The 19532-nt window shown below is 40.5% G+C and overlaps 1 protein-coding gene across 3 annotated transcripts in view; it reads left to right on the top strand.

The window, feature by feature from the left end:
- LOC126355840 (histidine--tRNA ligase, cytoplasmic-like) overlaps nucleotides 1-19234 on the top strand; it is a 37729-nt gene extending 18495 nt beyond the window's left edge. For all 3 annotated transcript variants that reach the window (XM_050006299.1, XM_050006301.1, XM_050006300.1), the window contains 2 exons: nucleotides 4327-4613; nucleotides 14018-19234. In XM_050006299.1, coding sequence (XP_049862256.1) covers nucleotides 4327-4613; nucleotides 14018-14227 — 497 coding nt within the window. In that variant the 3' untranslated portion in view covers nucleotides 14228-19234. The remainder of the gene's footprint in view (nucleotides 1-4326; nucleotides 4614-14017) is intronic.
- Nucleotides 19235-19532: the final 298 nt, after the last annotated feature.

The raw sequence follows: 19532 nt of genomic DNA, 5'->3' as shown, positions 1-19532 counted from the left end.
AACTGAGGAAGCTGCAAAAAGGTAGGAATTTAAGGAGATGGGACCTGGATAAACTGAAAGGACCAGAGGTTGTAGAGGGTTTCAGAGAGAGCATTAGGGAATGATTGACTAAAACAGGGGAAAGGTATACAGTAGAAGAAGAATGGGTGACTTTGTGAGATGAAATAGTGAAGGCAGCAGGGGATCAAGTAGGTAAAAAGTCGGGAGCTTGTAGGAATTCTTGGTAATCACATGAGATATTGAATTTAATCAATGAAAGGAGAAAATATAAAAATGCTGTAAATGATGCTGGCAAAATGGAATGCAAATGTTAAAAAAATAAGATAGACAGGAAATGCAAAATGGCTAAGTAGGAATGACTAGAGGACAAATGTAAGGATATAGAAGCATACATCGCTAATGGTAAGATAGACACTACTTGCAGAAAAATTAGAGAGACCTTTGGAGAAAAGAGAATTGCCTGTATGAATACCAAGAGTTCAGATGGAAAACAAGTTCTAAGCGAAGAAGGGAAAACAGAAAGGTGGAAGGATAATATAGAGGGTCCTTACAAGGGAGATATACTTGAGGGGCAGTATTATCAAACCACTGAAAGACTTGAATTGAAACAAGGCCCCAGGAGTAGACAACATTCAGTTAGAGATACTGGTAGCCTTGAGAGAGCCAGCCATGACAAAGCTCGTCCCTCTGATGAGCAAGATGTATGAGACAGTCGAAATACCCACAGACTTCAAGAAGAATATAATAATTCCAATTCGAAAGAAAGCAGGTGCTGACAGGCGTGAAAATTTCTGAACAGTTTAATAAGTCACAGTGCAAAATCCTAACTCAAATCCTTTACAGAAAAATGGAAAAACTGGTAGAAGCCAACCTCGCAGAAGATCAGTTTGGATTCCTTAGAAATGTAGGAACACGCGAGGCAAAACTGACCCTATGACTTCTCATAGAAGATAGGTTGAGGAAATGCTAACCTATGTTTATAGCCTTTGTAGGCCTAGAGGAAGCTGGAATACTTCCTTTTAAATTCTAAAGGTGGCAGGAGTAAAACACAGGGAAGGAAAGGCTATTTACAACTTCTACAGAAACCAGACAGCATTTGTAAGACTTAAGGGGCTCGAAGGGAAGCAGTGGATGAGAAGGGAATGAGACAAGTTTGGAGCCTGTCCCAAATGTTATTCAGCCTGTATATTGAGCAAGCAGTAAAGGAAACAAAAGAAAAATTTGGAGTAGGTATTAAAATCCATGGAGAAGAAATAAAAACTTTGAGGTTTGCTGATGACATTGTAATTCTGTCAGACAGCAAAGAACGTGGAAGAGCAGCTCAACAGAATGGACAGTGTCTTGAAAGCAGGGAATGGACAGTATCTTGAAAGCAGGATACAAGATGAACATCAACAGAAGTAAAATGAGGATAATAGAATGTAGTCAAATTAAATGCTGAGGGAATTAGATTAGTAAATGAGATACTTAAAGTAGTAGAGATTTGCTATTTGGGAAGCAAAATAGCATGTTGGTCGAAGTACGGAGGATATAAAATGTAGACTGGCAATATCAAGAAAAGCTTTTCTGAAGGAGAGAAATTTGTTCACATTGAGTATGGATTTGTGTGTCAGGAAGTCCTTTCTGAAGTATTTGTATGGAGTGTAGCCACGTATGGAACATGGACTATAAACAGTTTAGACAGGAAGAGAATAGAAGCTTTTGAGATGTAGTGCTATAGAAGAATGCTGAAGATAAATAGGTAGATCAAGTAACTAATGAGGAGATACTGAAAAGAATCGGGGAGAAGAGAATTTTGTGGTACAACTGGACTAGAAGAAGGGATAGGTTGGTCGGACACATTCTGAGACATCAAGGGACCACCAGTTTAGTGCTACAGGGAAGCATGGGGGGTAAAAATCATAGAGGGAGACAAAGAGATGAATACAGTAAGCAGATACAGAAGGATCGAGGTCACAGTAGCTACTCGGAGATGAAGAGGCGTGCACAGGATAGAGTAGCATGGAGAGTTGCATCAAAAAAGTCTTTGGACTGAAGACGACAACAAAAAACATGATTCAGTATGGATGGATACAGTCAGTGGGTTATTTTCAAGAATTTTCTGCCATTCATTACAAAAATGGCTCTGAGCACTATAGGACTTAACATGTGAGGTCATCAGTCCACTAGAACTACTTAAACCTAACTAACCTAAGGACATCACACACATCCATGCCCGAGGCAGGATTCGAACTTGCAACTGTAGTGGTCGCGCTTTTCCAAACTGAAGCACCTAGAACTGCTCGGCCACACCGGCCGGCCATTCATTACACAGTGAATTGAAAATTCTCTGTTCTCAGGCAACATATTCTTGATAATATTGAAGCCTGATGACTGAATGGAGAGGAGGAGGGATACTGGCAGAATTGAGCCAGTGTGGTTGGGTCACAAGTTGTGCCAGGATGTGTCAATCGGTAACAATGTTGCCCAGCAGAAAGTTTATGGGACTTTCTCTTTTTGTGAACCTACTGTAACTGGCGCTTCTTAGTTTGATACACTAGAGCAATGGCTCTTCCCTCTGTTGGAAGAAGTGAGCCGGGAACTTCATTTTCCAGAAAGATGGCGTGCCACCTCACTGGCATAGCGAAGTACCCGACTGGTTGAACTTCACTGTACCCAAGTGCTGGATAGGCTGCAAGGAGCCCAATGAAGACATACTTATCAACATTTAGGAAGAACTCAGCTATAGACTTGATGTGTGCCCTGTGACAAATGGTGCTCACATTGAACATTTATGAGGTTCTTGGTAAAACTGTTTGAGTTGCTCTTTCATTTGACATATCATTTATAACTGTAAGTTTAATATAAAGCATTAAAGCCCCAATATTCATTTATAAACACCCTGTACTGTTAAGAAACTACATAGAAAGAAAGAAAAAATTGAAAATGTGTAGCAGTTGGTGTCCTTTTGCATTTAAACCTCTTCCAGTCTTGCACCTGTTGTTATTTTATATCCCTTCTGTAAACATATGCCATCCTCATTCCTTTGTGCAGAAAGTGCATTGTGGTCTTCATGTGGGTTTTTTTCTGTCTGCAGTATGGTAATTCCACCAAAAATGGAAGCTCAACACCATCCACTACATTGCATTAATTCCCTTTGTCAGACATTGTGAGAATGGAGGAAATGGTAACCTCGTAGTTATTAATGACTACAATATTATTGCAGCGGGATGTGATGGTATTACTATTGACTCACCGTGAGTCAGTGCCTAATCGGAGTTGGTGGTTGTTGTAACTATTTGAGACCATGCTAAAATAACCTGAATATGGCACTGTTCATGAAGCAATCAACTACAACTGAAAACAGATTCCTGTGAATCCCCATGGAACAAGACACTGTACACTGATGTGAAGGGCACATGGAAAGACACACAAGAAGGGCAAGTTAGCACTCCTCCACGCATACATGTGTGTGAGTTGCCAGAAGACAGTGCAGTGGAAACCTCGCGATGCACGTGCCTCCAGCAGCTGGCCTACACCGTTACAGTTGACAGCTGCTGCAAACACGCACATGCAGTGACACCATACTTGGTGCACACACCCTAGTTGCAGGATATAACAATAGGATATGCGCAACTGACTTGAAAGCATTGACAGTGTGACGGGTTTTTCTCTGTCACTACTACTTGTTAACTGTAATGACAGTGTGTGTTTACTATAATGACCAAGTGCAATAATATCATGGTTCAGTAGGACGTCCATTTAAACAAAAACATTAATAATGATGATGATACATCCACAGTTCTTGTTCATGTTTGATGCCATTTACCATCTGTAATTTGGGGGTAATTTCCTTTTCTTAGCCAATAGGAGGTATTCCTCTTAAACTCGTGCGAGTGTGATCTCTATCAATGTACTCTTAAAGTTGCTCAGCATATTATCATACCACTGTAATTATTTTATTTAGCATGCATCATTGAGAGATTGGATGAAATGACAAAGAACATCCCAAAACAATGAATTACATATCCGTAGGGTGTAGTAGTGTGAACATAATATGTGTTTCACAAGATTCAAAAATGTCCTCCTTAGAAGTTTGTATTAGTGGGTGGGCATGACAAGCTTTTTGATTTTATTCTTAGGGACTCTTTCTCAAGAGAAAAGCTACTTTTTTTGTTTTGATCCCAACAAATCATGTAAAAAAATAGAAACCAAGTTAATTTAGTTCATTAATTGATACACAAATGAACCGTTGTTGAAGTTAGATATAATGCACAAGTATACTTTAAAATATGTTTTTAAAGTAATTATTACTTAAGTGCTCATAGTGATCTTGTCTTGTTGTAGGTGAAAACAAAGCCAACGCAAATGAAAGTAGTGGAGTTGGCAGTATTGCAGGTGGTGGTAGATATGACAACCTTGTGGCAATGTTTGATTCTAGGCACAAAAATGTGCCATGTGTTGGTGTCAGCATAGGAGTAGAGCGGATATTTTCTGTCATGGAAGCACAATTGGCAGCAAATAATTCAAAGATGCGCACAACTGAAGTGGAAGTTTATGTGGCATCTGCACAGAAGAACCTGCTGGAGGCTCGGATGAGTCTCTGCAGGGAGTTATGGGATGCAAACATTAAGGTCAGAACATTCATTTCTACTAAAGGAAGTGGAACTTTACTTGTTCATTATGACAATCTACTGTTTCCTGGTTGCATAATTTTAATAATAGAGATGTACTGTGTTTTATGTAAAAATCTAACATCCAGCCTTACCTCCCCCCCCCCCCCCCTCACACCCTCCTGATTCCTCCCATTTAACCAACCCGTGGTCACCTTCCAGGAATTCCTTAGATCCAGCTTGACCCCCACCATCCTTCCCCAGTTCCTTTTCTGGTGTTCTGTTTCTCACTCAAGCTATACAGCATCCTACTCAGTTTTTATACTACTCACTTCCAACCCATCGTCACAGGGGCTCCATCCCTTTGAAGGACCTACCCAATCCATCCATCCAGCAGTTCCTCCCAACCAGCTGTCCAGCAGGATGAATGACTACCGCCAGACTGTTGCCAAGAACATAGTTGACCAGCTGGTAATGCAAAATATGTCTGAGCATAACATAGTCAATTTTAATGGCTGCTTCACAACCAGAGCTGCCTGGATCCTTCCCTCCCCCAACAGCTTCTCTGAACGACTCATCTGGTAGTTGTCCTTAGAATACATCTTCCGCTCCTGTAATCATCTTGGCTTCAATCTCTGATAATCCTCTGTCCCCACACCTTTCACCCAGCAGTCTCCCCTTCTTCCGTCCTGTCAATCCCTCCCAGTTTACTTCCCTGTGCTACCTTCTGTGTGCACCACTTGCTGTTCACCACTGGCTCTGACAGTCTTGCAGCACATGCCCAGCCTGTTCAGCTGCCACCCTTGCAGCACATGCCCAGCCTGTTCAGCTGCCACCCTTGCAGCACATGCCCAGCCTGTTCAGCTGCCACCCTTGCAGCACATGCCCAGCCTGTTCAGCTGCCACCCTTGCAGCACATGCCCAGCCTGTTCAGCTGCCACCCTTGCAGCACATGCCCAGCCTGTTCAGCTGCCACCCTTCCCTCCCAACATTCCTAGTCAGCAATCCGGCTGCCTCCTTCCGAGCCACTAGTTGCCCACTCCTAATACCTCTCCCTCCCTCCCTCCCTCCCTCTCTCCCTCTCCCTCTCCCTCCCTCTCCCTCCCTCCCACAACCTTGTATGTCTGCCAAAATGTGGCACTGGCATTGAGTGTGCAGGCAGCGCTATGTAGGGGCACAGAGATGGAAAGAATTGTGTGTGTGTGTGTGTGTGTGTGTGTGTGTGTGTGTGTGTGTGTGTGTGTGTGTGAGAGAGAGAGAGAGAGAGAGAGAGAGTGTGTGTGTGAGCGCGAGTGCACGAGTGCGGTGCGTGCGAACCCCCTCCACACACACACACACACACACACACACACACACACACACACACACTGTAACTCGAAACAGGATTACTGTGGGAGCTATAGTGACAGTTCAGCGGGAGCAGATGGAGGTGTGGAGCAGAGTTGCCACATCTAGCACAATTTTACAGTACATTCAACTGACTCAAATTCACAGATACTGACTCTGTGTAAGAACGGAACTGACATCAATGTCTTGTGGAGGACCTTCACTATATTTCCATTTTAGTTTTATTTGTGGCAACAAAGTTATTAAGATGATATGTTCACATTACAAAAATGCACTTTCTGATGACATTGCTACATTTTTGACATGTAGGGTAACTTTTTCATTATTGAAGTTGGGTGAACACATTAAGTGAAAGAAATCTTAAGAATATTTCACATTTCCATCTGCTGCAAACTGAATCTGTCTGTGTTTCCTAACAGGAATTTAATTGGATAGATACAAAATCTACTCACCAAGTGGTTGGAAACACACACATAAAAGGAGGTTGTAATTAGGCAAGCTTTCGAACCCAGTGGCTCCTTCATCAGGCGGGAAGTTTGAAGGGAAAGGAAGAGAGGTGAGGGAAAAGGCCTGGAGAGGTCTAGGAATAGGGGTAGATTTCGGGAAAGTCAGCCAGAATCGCGTGTCGGGGAGACTTACCGCATGGGAGTCTTTCCTTCTCATCCTGTGCAGTTGTGTGTATCCTCCTGCTGCTTTGTGACAATATATATATAATGATGTAAATAAAATAGAAAGAAACTTCCACATGGGAAAAATATATTAAAAACAAAGATTCCAAGACTTTACCAAGCGGGAAAGCGCCGGCAGACAGGCACATGAACAAAACACACAAACACACACACAGAATTACGAGCTTTCGCAACTGGCAGTTGCTTCGTCAGGAAAGAGGGAAGGAGAGGGAAAAATGAAAGGATGTGGGTTTTAAGGGAGAGGGTAAGGAGTCATTCCAATCCCGGGAGCGGAAAGACTTCCCTTAGGGGAAAAAAAAAAGGACAGGTGTACACTCGCGCACACACACACACACACACACACACACACACACACACACACACACACACACATATCCATCCGCACATACACAGACACAAGCAGACATATTTAAAGGCAAAGAGTTAGGGCAGAGATGTCAGTCGAGGCGGAAGTACAGAGGCAAAGAAGTTGTTGAAAGACAGGTGAGGTATGAGCGGCGGCAACTTGAAATTAGCGGAGGTTGAGGCCTGGCGGATATCGAGAAGAGAGGATATACTGAAGGGCGAGTTCCCATCTCCGGAGTTCGGATAGGTTGGTGTTGGTGGGAAGTATCCAGATAACTCGGACGGTGTAACACTGTAGGTAATCCCATTCCTGATGTCCAAGCGGAGCTTCAAGGAATCCTCAGAACCTTAGGCCCCCTACAAAACCTTTCACCTGACTCCATCAAACTCCTCACCCCACCGACACCTCGCACTCCTACCTTCTACCTACTTCCTAAAATTCACAAACCCAAACATCCTGGCCGCCCCATTGTAGCTGGTTACCAAGCCCCCACAGAACGTATCTCTGCCTACGTAGATCAACACCTTCAACCCATTACATGCAGTCTCCCATCCTTCATCAAAGACACCAACCACTTTCTCGAACGCCTGGAATCCGTACCCAGTCTGTTACCCCCGGAAACCATCCTTGTAACCATTGATGCCACTTCCCTATACACGAATATCCCGCACGTCCAGGGCCTCGCTGCAATGGAGCACTTCCTTTCACGCCGATCACCTGCCACCCTACCTAAAACCTCTTTCCTCGTCACCTTAGCCAGCTTCATCCTGACCCACAACTTCTTCACTTTTGAAGGCCAGACATACCAACAATTAAAGGGAACAGCCATGGGTACCAGGATGGCCCCCTCGTATGCCAACTTATTTATGGGTCGCTTAGAGGAAGCCTTCTTGGTTACCCAAGCCTGCCAACCCAAAGTTTGGTACAGATTTATTGATGACATCTTCATGATCTGGACTCACAGTGAAGAACAACTCCAGAATTTCCTCTCCAACCTCAACTCCTTTGGTTCCATCAGATTCACCTGGTCCTACTCCAAATCCCATGCCACTTTCCTAGACGTTGACCTCCATCTGTCCAATGGCCAGCTTCACACATCCGTCCACATCAAACCCACCAACAAGCAACAGTACCTCCATTATGACAGCTGCCACCCATTCCATATCAAACGGTCCCTTCCCTACAGCCTAGGCCTTCGTGGCAAACGAATCTGCTCCAGTCCTGAATCCCTCGACCATTACACCAACAACCTGAAAACAGCTTTCGCATCCCGCAACTACCCTCCCAACCTGGTACTGAAGCAGATAACCAGAGCCACTTCCTCATCCCCTCAAACCCAGAACCTCTCACAGAAGAACCCCAAAAGTGCCCCACTTGTGACAGAATACTTCCCGGGACTCGATCAGACCTTGAATGTGGCTCTCCAGCAGGGATACGACTTCCTAAAATCCTGCCCCGAAATGAGATCCATCCTTCATGAAATCCTTCCCACTCCACCAAGAGTGTCTTTCCGCCGTCCACCTAACCTTCGTAACCTCTTGGTTCATCCCTATGAAATCCCCAAACCACCTTCCCTACCCTCTGGCTCCTACCCTTGCAACCCGGAAGGTGTACACGATCAAAGGGAGAGCCACATGTGAAAGCACCCACGTGATTTACCAACTGACCTGCCTGCACTGTGACGCTTTCTATGTGGGAATGACCAGCAACAAACTGTCCATTCGCATGAATGGACACAGGCAGACAGTGTTTGTTGGTAATGAGGATCACCCCGTGGCTAAACATGCCTTGATGCACGGCCAGCACATCTTGGCACAGTGTTACACCGTCCGAGTTATCTGGATACTTCCCACCAACACCAACCTATCCGAACTCCGGAGATGGGAACTCGCCCTTCAGTATATCCTCTCTTCTCGATATCCGCCAGGCCTCAACCTCTGCTAATTTCAAGTTGCCGCCGCTCATACCTCACCTGTCTTTCAACAACTTCTTTGCCTCTGTACTTCCGCCTCGACTGACATCTCTGCCCTTACTCTTTGCCTTTAAATATGTCTGCTTGTGTCTGTGTATGTGCGGATGGATATGTGTGTGTGTGTGTGTGCGAGTGTACATCTGTCCTTTTTTTCCCCCTAAGGGAAGTCTTTCCGCTCCCGGGATTGGAATGACTCCTTACCCTCTCCCTTAAAACCCACATCCTTTCGTCTTTCCCTCTCCTTCCTGAAGAAGCAACCATCGGTTGCGAAAGCTAGCAATTCTGTGTGTGTGTTTTGTTCATGTGCCTGTCTGCCGGCGCTTTCCCGCTTGGTAAGTCTTGGAATCTTTCTTTTTAATATATTTTTCCCATGTGGAAGTTTCTTTCTATTTTATATATATATATATAAAACAGAAAGAAACTTCCACATGGGAAAAATATATTAAAAATAAAGATTCCAAGACTTATATATATATATAAAACAGAAAGAAACTTCCACATGGGAAAAATATATTAAAAATAAAGATTCCAAGACTTACCAAGCGGGAAAGCGCCGGCAGACAGGCACATGAACAAAACACACAAACACACACACAGAATTACAAGCTTTCGCAACTGGCAGTTGCTTCGTCAGGAAGGAAGGAAGGAGAGGGAAAAATGAAAGGGTGTGGGTTTTAAGGGAGAGGGTAAGGAGTCATTCCAATCCCGGGAGCGGAAAGACTTCCCTTAGGGGAAAAAAAGGACAGGTGTACACTCGCGCACATACACACACACACACACACACACACACACACACACACACACACACACACACATCCATCCGCACATACACAGACACAAGCAGACATATTTAAAGGCAAAGAGTATATATATATATATATATATATATATATATATATATATATATTAAGCTAGGGTTAAAATGTATCTTAAATGGGGCAATTGGTATTGAGGGAAAGACCAAAGTAATACAGAACAGTACTTCAGTATTGCTATTGTATGGTAAACAGTGATATTTGCTGAATACTTGATATGAACTTAATTTGGACTTCGATACTGATAATGCCTTGTTATGAAAATCTCAAAACTTAATATAATTTTGTTATGTTGGCACTTAGCATTGTAATCTGTCCATTTCAAACATGCCGCTGAATCCACGTATACTCCATTTTCTGTTGTGATAATGGTACTCCAGTCAAATGTGTAAATTTATTTTTATTCTTGGGAATGTAACCATTAATTTGGCCCGTGTTAACTCTACTGGATTGAAATGGCAATGGTAAGATAGCAATTGTAGTCCTATACGTTTTTTCCATTTTATAGACTTGGTATATTTGGAACTACGGTTTATGGAGGAGATATTAGTTCCATAAGCTGCACATAAGTTATCATTTACATCAGTGTTTCAAAGCTTAACCAAACCAATGATTTTCCCCTTTCACTTTGTCAAGGTGGGTGCCTTGTGAAGAACAACTGAATGACAAGATGTATCTTCGAGAACAATTGATTATGCTTTTCACAGATTTTGAAATAATGATTCTATGAACCACCCTGTGTAAATGTACCACAGGTCTTTTTTTTTTGTGATCACCTGTCTCCTTTGTGTTAAAAACCAGATGACTGGTTGAGAGAGAGCCTTGCAAAATGCCTGCATGGCGCAGTAGTAGTCCGCCGCCGCCACCCCCCCCCCCCCCCCCCCCACCCCTCCTTCCTCCACCCCTCTCCTCTTGCTGGAAGGCATTGCCATCTTTATTTAGTTGTCGTGTGTCCGTTCCTACTTGAGAACATGTCCAGAAATGATCCAAGTTTTATCAAGGGATCTGTTCCACTGGTATTCAAGCCACTGATCTTCCTTAAAAATCATTGCATTGCAACCTACAACCTGTCTTCCCATTGACACCATAGAGCCACAGAGATGTCCATTTGAAATCCTGGGCCATGGATAACTGTGACCAAAACGTTTAGCTTCCTTTAAAGAGGCCTGGTTGCTTAAGACTGACCAGTAACATGTTTAGTGTTGAATGTTCCTTTCTGTGTTAATAATATTAAACATGATGAGGAACCACATCCTCAGCAAACAAATCTATCTTGGTATTTCACTCCTCCACGCAACATTTTTTACTCAGTGCTCCAAGTTTTGATGTTTTCCAGCTTCTTTTTATTTCTCAGAAATTTCCTTGCTAATCTTCACAATAATGTTTTTTTCTTTGTCTTCGAAACTGCAACACTTCTGTCAATTACATTTTTAATGGAGAACAGCGGACAGTCATTAAGTTTGTCAGTCTCAAAGTTGGCATGTAACACGCAAAACATTTGTCTTGATTGACTTTGTACAGCAGTCCCCTAGCCCCCCCTGCTACTGCTCTCATGATAATTGTCAATCCTAAAGTAATTCTGAACAGACTATAGCAAGTTTTCTGCTCTCTCTCTCTCTCTCTCTCTCTCTCTCTCTCTCTCTCTCTCTCTCTCTCTCTCTCTCTGTGTGTGTGTGTGTGTGTGTGTGTGTGTGTGTGTGTGTGTGTGTGTGTGTGTGTGTGTGGTTGGGAGGGGGAGGGGGGGTTGCGCGCACATGCATGCACCTGTCGATGATTCAATAATTTTGCTTTTCAGTGAATGGTCTCCTTTACTTCTGAAGTGTTTACATTTCTGTTTCTAGTATTGGTGAAGTGAGTGTAGTTTGATATGAACAGTGAGGTAAAAACAACTTTGGTCCTAGACCAGTATTGCTTGCACCAAAATAGGGTTTGATGAGGCCCTTTACTAATTCTTCGTTACACACAATTTTTTCAGTACTTGATTGAGCCAAATGCTCTGCATGTTTCGACCTCCAACACTTCGCATTGGGAGATCAGTCGTGGTGAGGTTGCATCACCCTTACCACACAGCCCACACTTTGGGGCTTCTTTCTCTATAGCCATCGTGTGTAGGTGTTTAAAAAAAAGTTCCCATGGACCATCATCAGTCCTGCCATGAGTTTAGTCTGTCTTCTCTTCAAGTCCAGGTTTACGTATGTTCTCCTAAAACATGGCTTTGGCATCATTAGCTTGCCATGTTTTTGTTTTTGAATCATAGTCCCGTATTCTACATGCTGCCTTCTAGTCCAATTTTGTAGTCTTGATTTAACCATCCCCTTAGTGATGATAACAGGCTCTGAGCCAATAAATGGAATCAATGCAAATGTCCTAGCCAGCCTATCAGCTTGTTCATTACCACTGATTCCTGAGTGACCAGGGACCCACAGCTGATTTACCATGTTGCTTTCTCCTAACCTCGCAAGGGCTTCATGGCATTCGACAACAATCTTTATACTGCTTCTAGGGGCTGCTAAAGATTTCAGACGTGCTCGGCCATCTGAATGAATGGACATGTCACAATCCTTGTAGCATATATGCAGATTCTTCCCCACAAATAGTCTGGCAGCAGATATTTCCAACTGCAATACAGTGGCCATCTTCCCTAGAGAGGATATATTCTCTAGTCCTGGCTGTAGCTGTATACTCTGGCCCCACCATTTTCATCGGTTTTCGACCTGACAATAAACCAGACTGCGTCCTGCATGTTGTTGTGCTTCATTCTTCCATTGCTTCCTACTCCAGTTACGTGGAAAAGGCTTATTGAAGCAGCTGGAAGTTAATTTAGCACATTCCCTACATTGTTGTTTGGTTTATCATGTCTTAAAGGTACCCAGTTGTTTCCAGTTTTCAGTCTGCATGACCATGCCGCTGCCTCTGTTTTAATTCACAAGTGTAATTGGGGCAGGTCCGGCGTGATTTCTATGCCAGTGGTGGGCGTACTGCTAATTCTGTTATGATTAAGCATGCCAGTTGCTGCGACTTGCCAAGCTCTTTAGCAACCACCTTATATTCTTCTTGGTTCCACCACACTGTAGCCCTGTAAATTATCATGGGTTTTATCACAGTGTCGTATATCCAGTACATACTCGTGGGGTTTAGACCCCACTTTTTTCCAAATCCAAAGGATCTTGTAGTATTCGTAAGTCTACCATTCACTTTGGAAAATATATTTACACCATGAGATCAAAAGTACTGGATACTGTAAGAAGAAGAAGAAGAAGAAAAAAAAAAAAACTGCTGGTGGCCATATGTGCATCTCTGCTGGCTCATGAACAAAATCAACCATTCGTATCCAATATCATTACTGGTGATGAGAAATGGTGTCTTTATGCGAACATAAGGAAAAGAAAGGAATAGTTGAGCCCAAAGAAAGCAGAAACTGCCCACACAAAGACCTGCATGCATCCACAAAAGATAATGTTACACATCGTGAAACAGCAACAGTTTGGTGTACTACGAATTGCTTCTGTAAGTTGTAACAATCACTGTTGGCATTTACTGTCAACATTTGAGATGTCTTGCAGATGCAAGCCAAGAACAATGACCAAGAAGACTACATGAAATGTGTGGACACACAGAATTATTATAGGTGGTTTGTAAACAAGTTTATGTGGGACAATGCCATATTAATGCCATTCTTATGGCATAGATTTACTTGTAAATATTCCTTTCAAAGGCAAAGCAAAGTAACCACAGTGGCACACAGCACTAGAAAACTGAAATGATTCTGATCATGGCTTATCCACCACTCTTGGCTCTGTTGGCTTTTTCAGTATGGTCATCATTTCTTTCTTATACAAACATACAGATATTTAACAGTAATCTCTTCTATAAGATTCAGCTTCTTTGAATTAAATTTTTGAAGTTAGTAAGATATGAAATCATATCTGAATTGACTATTACATGTGATTAAATGTTTATACTGATTCTGGGAGTACTTTCTCAATAAAATTCTCATTATTTGCCTAAGGGGATTGGCCATTTTCAGTTTTGACCTTACCATTACTAAATTTCTGTCTGTTTTTGCATTCTTGTGGAGATCTCTGAAAATATGCTGAAACTTTAAATGAAACTCTCTCCTAAGCCATTTTCTGGTTCCGCAACAATAATCGTAATATAACAACTGTCACTATGTAAATTTAACTTTAATGGTGATGGAAAAAGCATGCTTTGATGTTTTTTAAATAAATATTGTAGAGAATTGTATATTATTTCAGGCTGAGCAATCCTACAAACGAAATCCAAAGTTATTACAACAGCTTCAATACTGTGAAGACTCTGGGATACCTTTAGCAGCAATCCTTGGTGAAAGTGAACTTCAGCGAGGTGTCGTAAAACTGAGAGATGTGAAGACTAGGCAAGAATCAGAGATACCAAGAGATTTGATTGCTAAAGAAATTCGTAACAGGCTGAGCAAACCCACATGATAATTTTGTGTTACTATTCAGAATTTCGTGAGGAACTATCATAACAGTAAGAAGACAAAATGTACGTTGGACAGTTTTGTACACAAGTTGTATGTTTTATGATAAATACTCAAACTTGTATAAGCTGAAACAAAACATTGTTACCTCTAAGTGAAACATTGTGAATGACAAGGGATTTTTTTTATATAGATACTACAGCATTAAGCTTAGATCAGTTTGTTGCAACTGTCTTAAGATCTGTTTTGTTCCCTTTTTCATGTTTGCTACCACCAGAACTGCAAGGTTTTGTCAAAAATCCAAATTTTATAGTAAACATTGTCTAGCCAGTTTTCGCCTTGGAGCCCATTGCGAAGTAATACTCACAAGCAGTCAGTTGTGGCTATTGAAGGAAACATTAGACAACATATGCATCATTTGTCACATACCACAAGTGTCGTTCTTGTGAATCAGGGCACAGCATCTCTTATCAACATGTGTTAGTGCACAGTCAGTGTATTTAGTCCCAGCAGAGCAATATTTTCAACTTTAATAAGTTTGTTGCATTTGGTCCAGAGTAAAGAAGTAGATCTGTGTGATATTTTATGCTGAGTCACAAACAGACACAAGGAAAAGATTGCTAAACGTTTAGTGTATGGATAAAAAAAGTCTTTCAGAAGCAGAACACACATGCACTGTGGTGGGTACTGCCCACGAGCACTTTGGGCCTGACTGTATGCTGGCCCAAACGGCCATAGACTGTGTGTGTGTGTGTGTGTGTGTGTGTGTGTGTGTGTGTTTCTGCTTTTGAAGGAGGACTTTTCTTTCTTTAAAAGCTAAATTTTAGCAATCTTTTTCTTGTGAGTTTCTGCAATTCAGTGCCTCCCCTATGTGGTGAGTAGCAATATGTCCTTTTCATAATATTGTTATTATTCCTTCCTGGATTTTCCATTGTTTGATAGTTCTAGTTAATATCCAAGAGAGTTCTACTTTACTCTTCCTTTTAAAGTAAAAGCTTATGGCATAAGATAGGTAAACACTCATGGCAATATATTTGCCTAGTAACTGAGAGTCAAGTTTGAACCTTTCTATTGAATTGCTTCTAATTAGGTTTTGTTTGTTGTGCTTACTGAAATACAAATTCTGGGAATGAACTATAGTTTTGTACTGGCAGCATGTATTCCAGTTAAGCACTATGTTTCTGTTTATTACATGATTGCGTATGTTTAGGTGTTGTCATCTAAAGTTACCAGTTTTTCTGTATTCAGTTAAACTGTTAATATTTGTCTCCATACATCTTGGAGTGTTACACAGTCTAATAAATTTAATTCAGCTTAATACTGAACAATTAATTCCATACCTTTTGTAGCACTATAAGAAAACTGTAAATTAAAATTTAATGTAGGCATTGGCCATTGAAGTATTGGTATAAATCCCAGAAGCAGTGATACATCACCCAACCATCACTTAATGGTTGTATCTATTGGATCAGAGAAATGCTGTTTCCTGTTGTCAAGAAATCACTGTACATTCCAAAGTTAAATTGAAATTTTTCTGACCACGAGCCTAGGGAAGCTCTGTGTGTACTGTTTACTATCCTTCATTATCCAGGTTCTTTGAAATCACAAATTTTGCTTGATGTGTATTATAAAAACACCAAAGTGAAGTGTATAAAGTTCTGCAATGTAATTAAAAAATAATTTCTCTTATTGAGAATTTGTTGCAACTGTTTCATCACTGACTTGTACATTAATCTTATTTTCTATTGCATTTTTTCATTGCTTGTAAATTTACATTGCATTGGTGCACTGTATTAACAGGCAGACAAATGCTGTGATATGCAGTACAAACTTGAATGAACTTTTACATTAGTCTATGATATATAGGACAGGAAACATTGTAAGGGTGTTGGTAAACTGTGGTATATAGAATAGTAAATTACAAATGAATTTAGTTGGTATGGAAATTTAATTTATTGATGGCACCAATAAGAAATTGCTGTATTAATTGACATGTGGGAAATATTCTTAAATCATATTAAATTCTACAATGTTTTAATTAATAGCTGTCAGGCTTTCTTCACTGAGAAATAAGAAGATTGCATCATCGCTGGGATTCTGACAGCTAGTTCATTAATACACCTCCACATTTTAACCTTGAAATTATTTTTTTCTCTCGTATTTAGCTTGGCTTGTGATTACCACAAGGAAAATTTTACACATTTCAGTACTCAGCTGTCCGATTCTAAATTTTATAAATAACCATCATCAATTTTTAAATCGCCGCGGGCATAGGCCTGTCCATTTTCTCAAGCGTTTCCATACTCCTGTCACTAGTCTGGCCAAGTTGTCTTCTCAAAATACTTCCTTCCACTAATTTCAGCACTTACCCCTTGGCCTTTTACTTCCATTTTCAACTTGTTCATCTTTTTAGAAACTCCTCTCATCTACACTCTTTATGTGCCCAAATCATTTTGATATTTTTTCATATTTATCTTGCAGAGGCTCCTTAGGTATTATCTTCCTTCATTTATCATCTTTTGCATTTTCGTTAAAGCTGTTACTTCTAAAAAAAGTTGTTTCACTTGTTTGCACCACAGTTTTTTTCCTTTACCTTCATGGTCTACTTCTGCAGCAAAACATGCAATTGGTGTATAATTTATTTGGTATATCGACTTCTTAGTTTCTGGAGAGGGGTCGGGGGACACTAGTTTGTTTCATATCATTTTTGCCACAATTCTGATAAAATTATCAGCTTGCTTTGCACATTGACGAATCGTGTTATCATTTATTCCGTTTCCTCTCTTACATTCCCTAGGTACTTGACATGTTCCGCCATTTTCAACTGTTCCCCAACTCAGTGTCATGTTATGGGTCTATCCTTTTTCCTTGTAGTGACCACCATTTCGTGCTTCTTTGAATTAAATTTAGGCTGTACTATTGTGTAACTTTTTCAAACCTCTAATTGCTTCTGTATTTCTTCCCAATTGTTTCCTCACATCATCAAACTGCCAACAAACAATATTACTGTAATTCTGATTCCTATGTCTTTTGCCATCCTTGTGATTATGTAATCCATCACAACTATGAAAAGTAACACAGATAATGCATTTCCTTGTTTGAGATTATTTCTTTACTTCTACTGCTCTGCTTTTTCTCCTTCCACTCTTGCACAAGTTACACTTCCCAGGGCCATCTCTCTCCCCCCCCCCCCCCCCCCCTCACTTCACTCTTCTTCTCTATTCCTTTGCTCCCAAGTGCCTCCCAAACTTTACTTCTGGATACATTGTTGTATGTTTTCTCCAAATTCAGTAAAGCTGTCAGGGGATCTCTCCTGTAAGCATAGTGGTGTTCCAGTAGTTGTCACACTTCGAATATGTGGACATTTGTGGTCTGAAATCAGGGCCTGGCCTCAAACCTTACTTTTCTTCCCTATCCACTATTTGCCAATGTCTCTTCACAATCTACTCAAAAACTTTTATACAATGACACATAAGAGTAATTCTCCTATAGTTTTTTTAATTCCTTTTAGCTTTCATTCATGAAGGCAGATACAGTTAATCCCTTCTTCCAGTCTTCAAATGCTCTTGTAGCTGTATAAAGCCAGTTTGTCTCCACTTCTTCTGCTGCTCAAATCATTTCCACACTTACTTCATCTAAAGCCAATGCCTTTCCACTTTTCATGATTATCAGTACCTTCTCAATTTGCGTTCACATTAGACCTTTTTCTGGTTGACCCTCTTATCTCCTCTAGAACGTCCTCCAATACATCTCAATTCAGCAGTTTGTCAAAATATGTACCTTGTATTTCTTTGTGATCCTCTCATTTTTCTACCTCAAGCATTTGTTTAAGAGCCATTTTTTACATTCTTCTATTTCTGCTGATTCCACACAGTTATTTTATTTTTTCCCCATTGCCACCCTGTTCCGTTGTCATGATCCATTTTTCCACCCACTTTCTCCTTTCCTTTGTGATCACGTTTTGTGCCTCAAGTATGGAACACAAATCTTCACTGTTAAATGCATGTGACTTCTGTATTGAGGAATTCCTTTCCTAATTGTTCTTTATTTTTGATCATTAATCTTCCAGATCACAGGCTGTTGCTTTCACTTTTTTCTTCTTACTTTTGTTTTAGTCCATATTCCAATGTGGATACCAGTGTCAATTGTATTGTTGGATGTAACTGCATAATTGTTGGATAAAATCTTCTTACATGAGCATATCAGTCTCTCTTCACTTTATAAAACCTGCTATCCAAAGCCAGAAAAAAGAATGATACAACTTTACTTCGGTGTTTGCAGTAATATGAACTGAGAGTTTAAAAAATTTCTTTTTTAACCTTGTAACAATGTGTTCTGCAGGGATAGAGGAATAACGGTTTAGTATATAGGAAAATAGACAAGAAGATGAATAAAGCATATACATTTGTATGAATTTGAAAACTGTAGTTACAGTATTGATTTAAAAGTAACTGAAAATCCAGTTTCTAAAGGATTAATTCTGTTATGTATGTTTTGTTCAGACCTACATAATCTTTGTTAATTAATGAAGCTGAGATAAGAATGCAAACACAGTATTCATAAGTAAAATGAGGATTAATGCTCAACGTAAAATTGTATAAATACCCTTTGACAGATGCTCCATACGTCTTTGTTTGAGTGTTAGTTACCATTACTGTGCCTAATGCTGGAGGTTTTTGTAGCACTTATGGTTTAATATATTTTGCACTCTTGTTTTTTTTACAGTACACTGTGGTTGATATGACAGTACCTTTACATTTGTGTCAATGCATCATACTGGAAAATGTAACTACTTCCATATGATTAGCTTACTCCAGTTTGACACATGTGTATGTATCTGATCATCAGTATTAAACATGTTGTATGATGATTCTTTTTAAAGTAAAATGATTTTATTTATTTATTTATTTGTATGCAGTTCTTAAATGCTTGTCTGTAGAGAGCTTTGGTGTGTATAATCTTTTATTTGGCAGAAAGTTTTTTTTCTTTACAAATAAAGGTTTTCTGAACATCTCCCTTTTTTCATTTTTGTACAAAGTCCATCTTATACATGAAATCATTAGCAACAAATGAAGCATGCTTGAAGAGTTTTTGAAGTTATATATATGGTGGTTAAGCACTAACACAAGTGACAGTTCTGTCCCCTTCCTTTTAATTTCCTAGTGTTTCAAGGAATTCATATGGCCAAAGAAGCTAGCAGTGCCAAAGCATAGATATTTACTGCTCATCTTCTGTCCGTAAAATGTGATATTATCAATTGTGATGCTCCTCATGTACTTTCCTCAATTATATTAAATAATGATTTGTTA

The sequence above is a fragment of the Schistocerca gregaria genome, chromosome 3 (assembly GCF_023897955.1).
Source record: "Schistocerca gregaria isolate iqSchGreg1 chromosome 3, iqSchGreg1.2, whole genome shotgun sequence".
Classification (NCBI taxonomy): Eukaryota; Metazoa; Arthropoda; class Insecta; order Orthoptera; family Acrididae; genus Schistocerca; species Schistocerca gregaria.
Note: the sequence above shows the minus strand (reverse complement) of the source record. Positions and strands in the feature narration are given on the sequence as shown.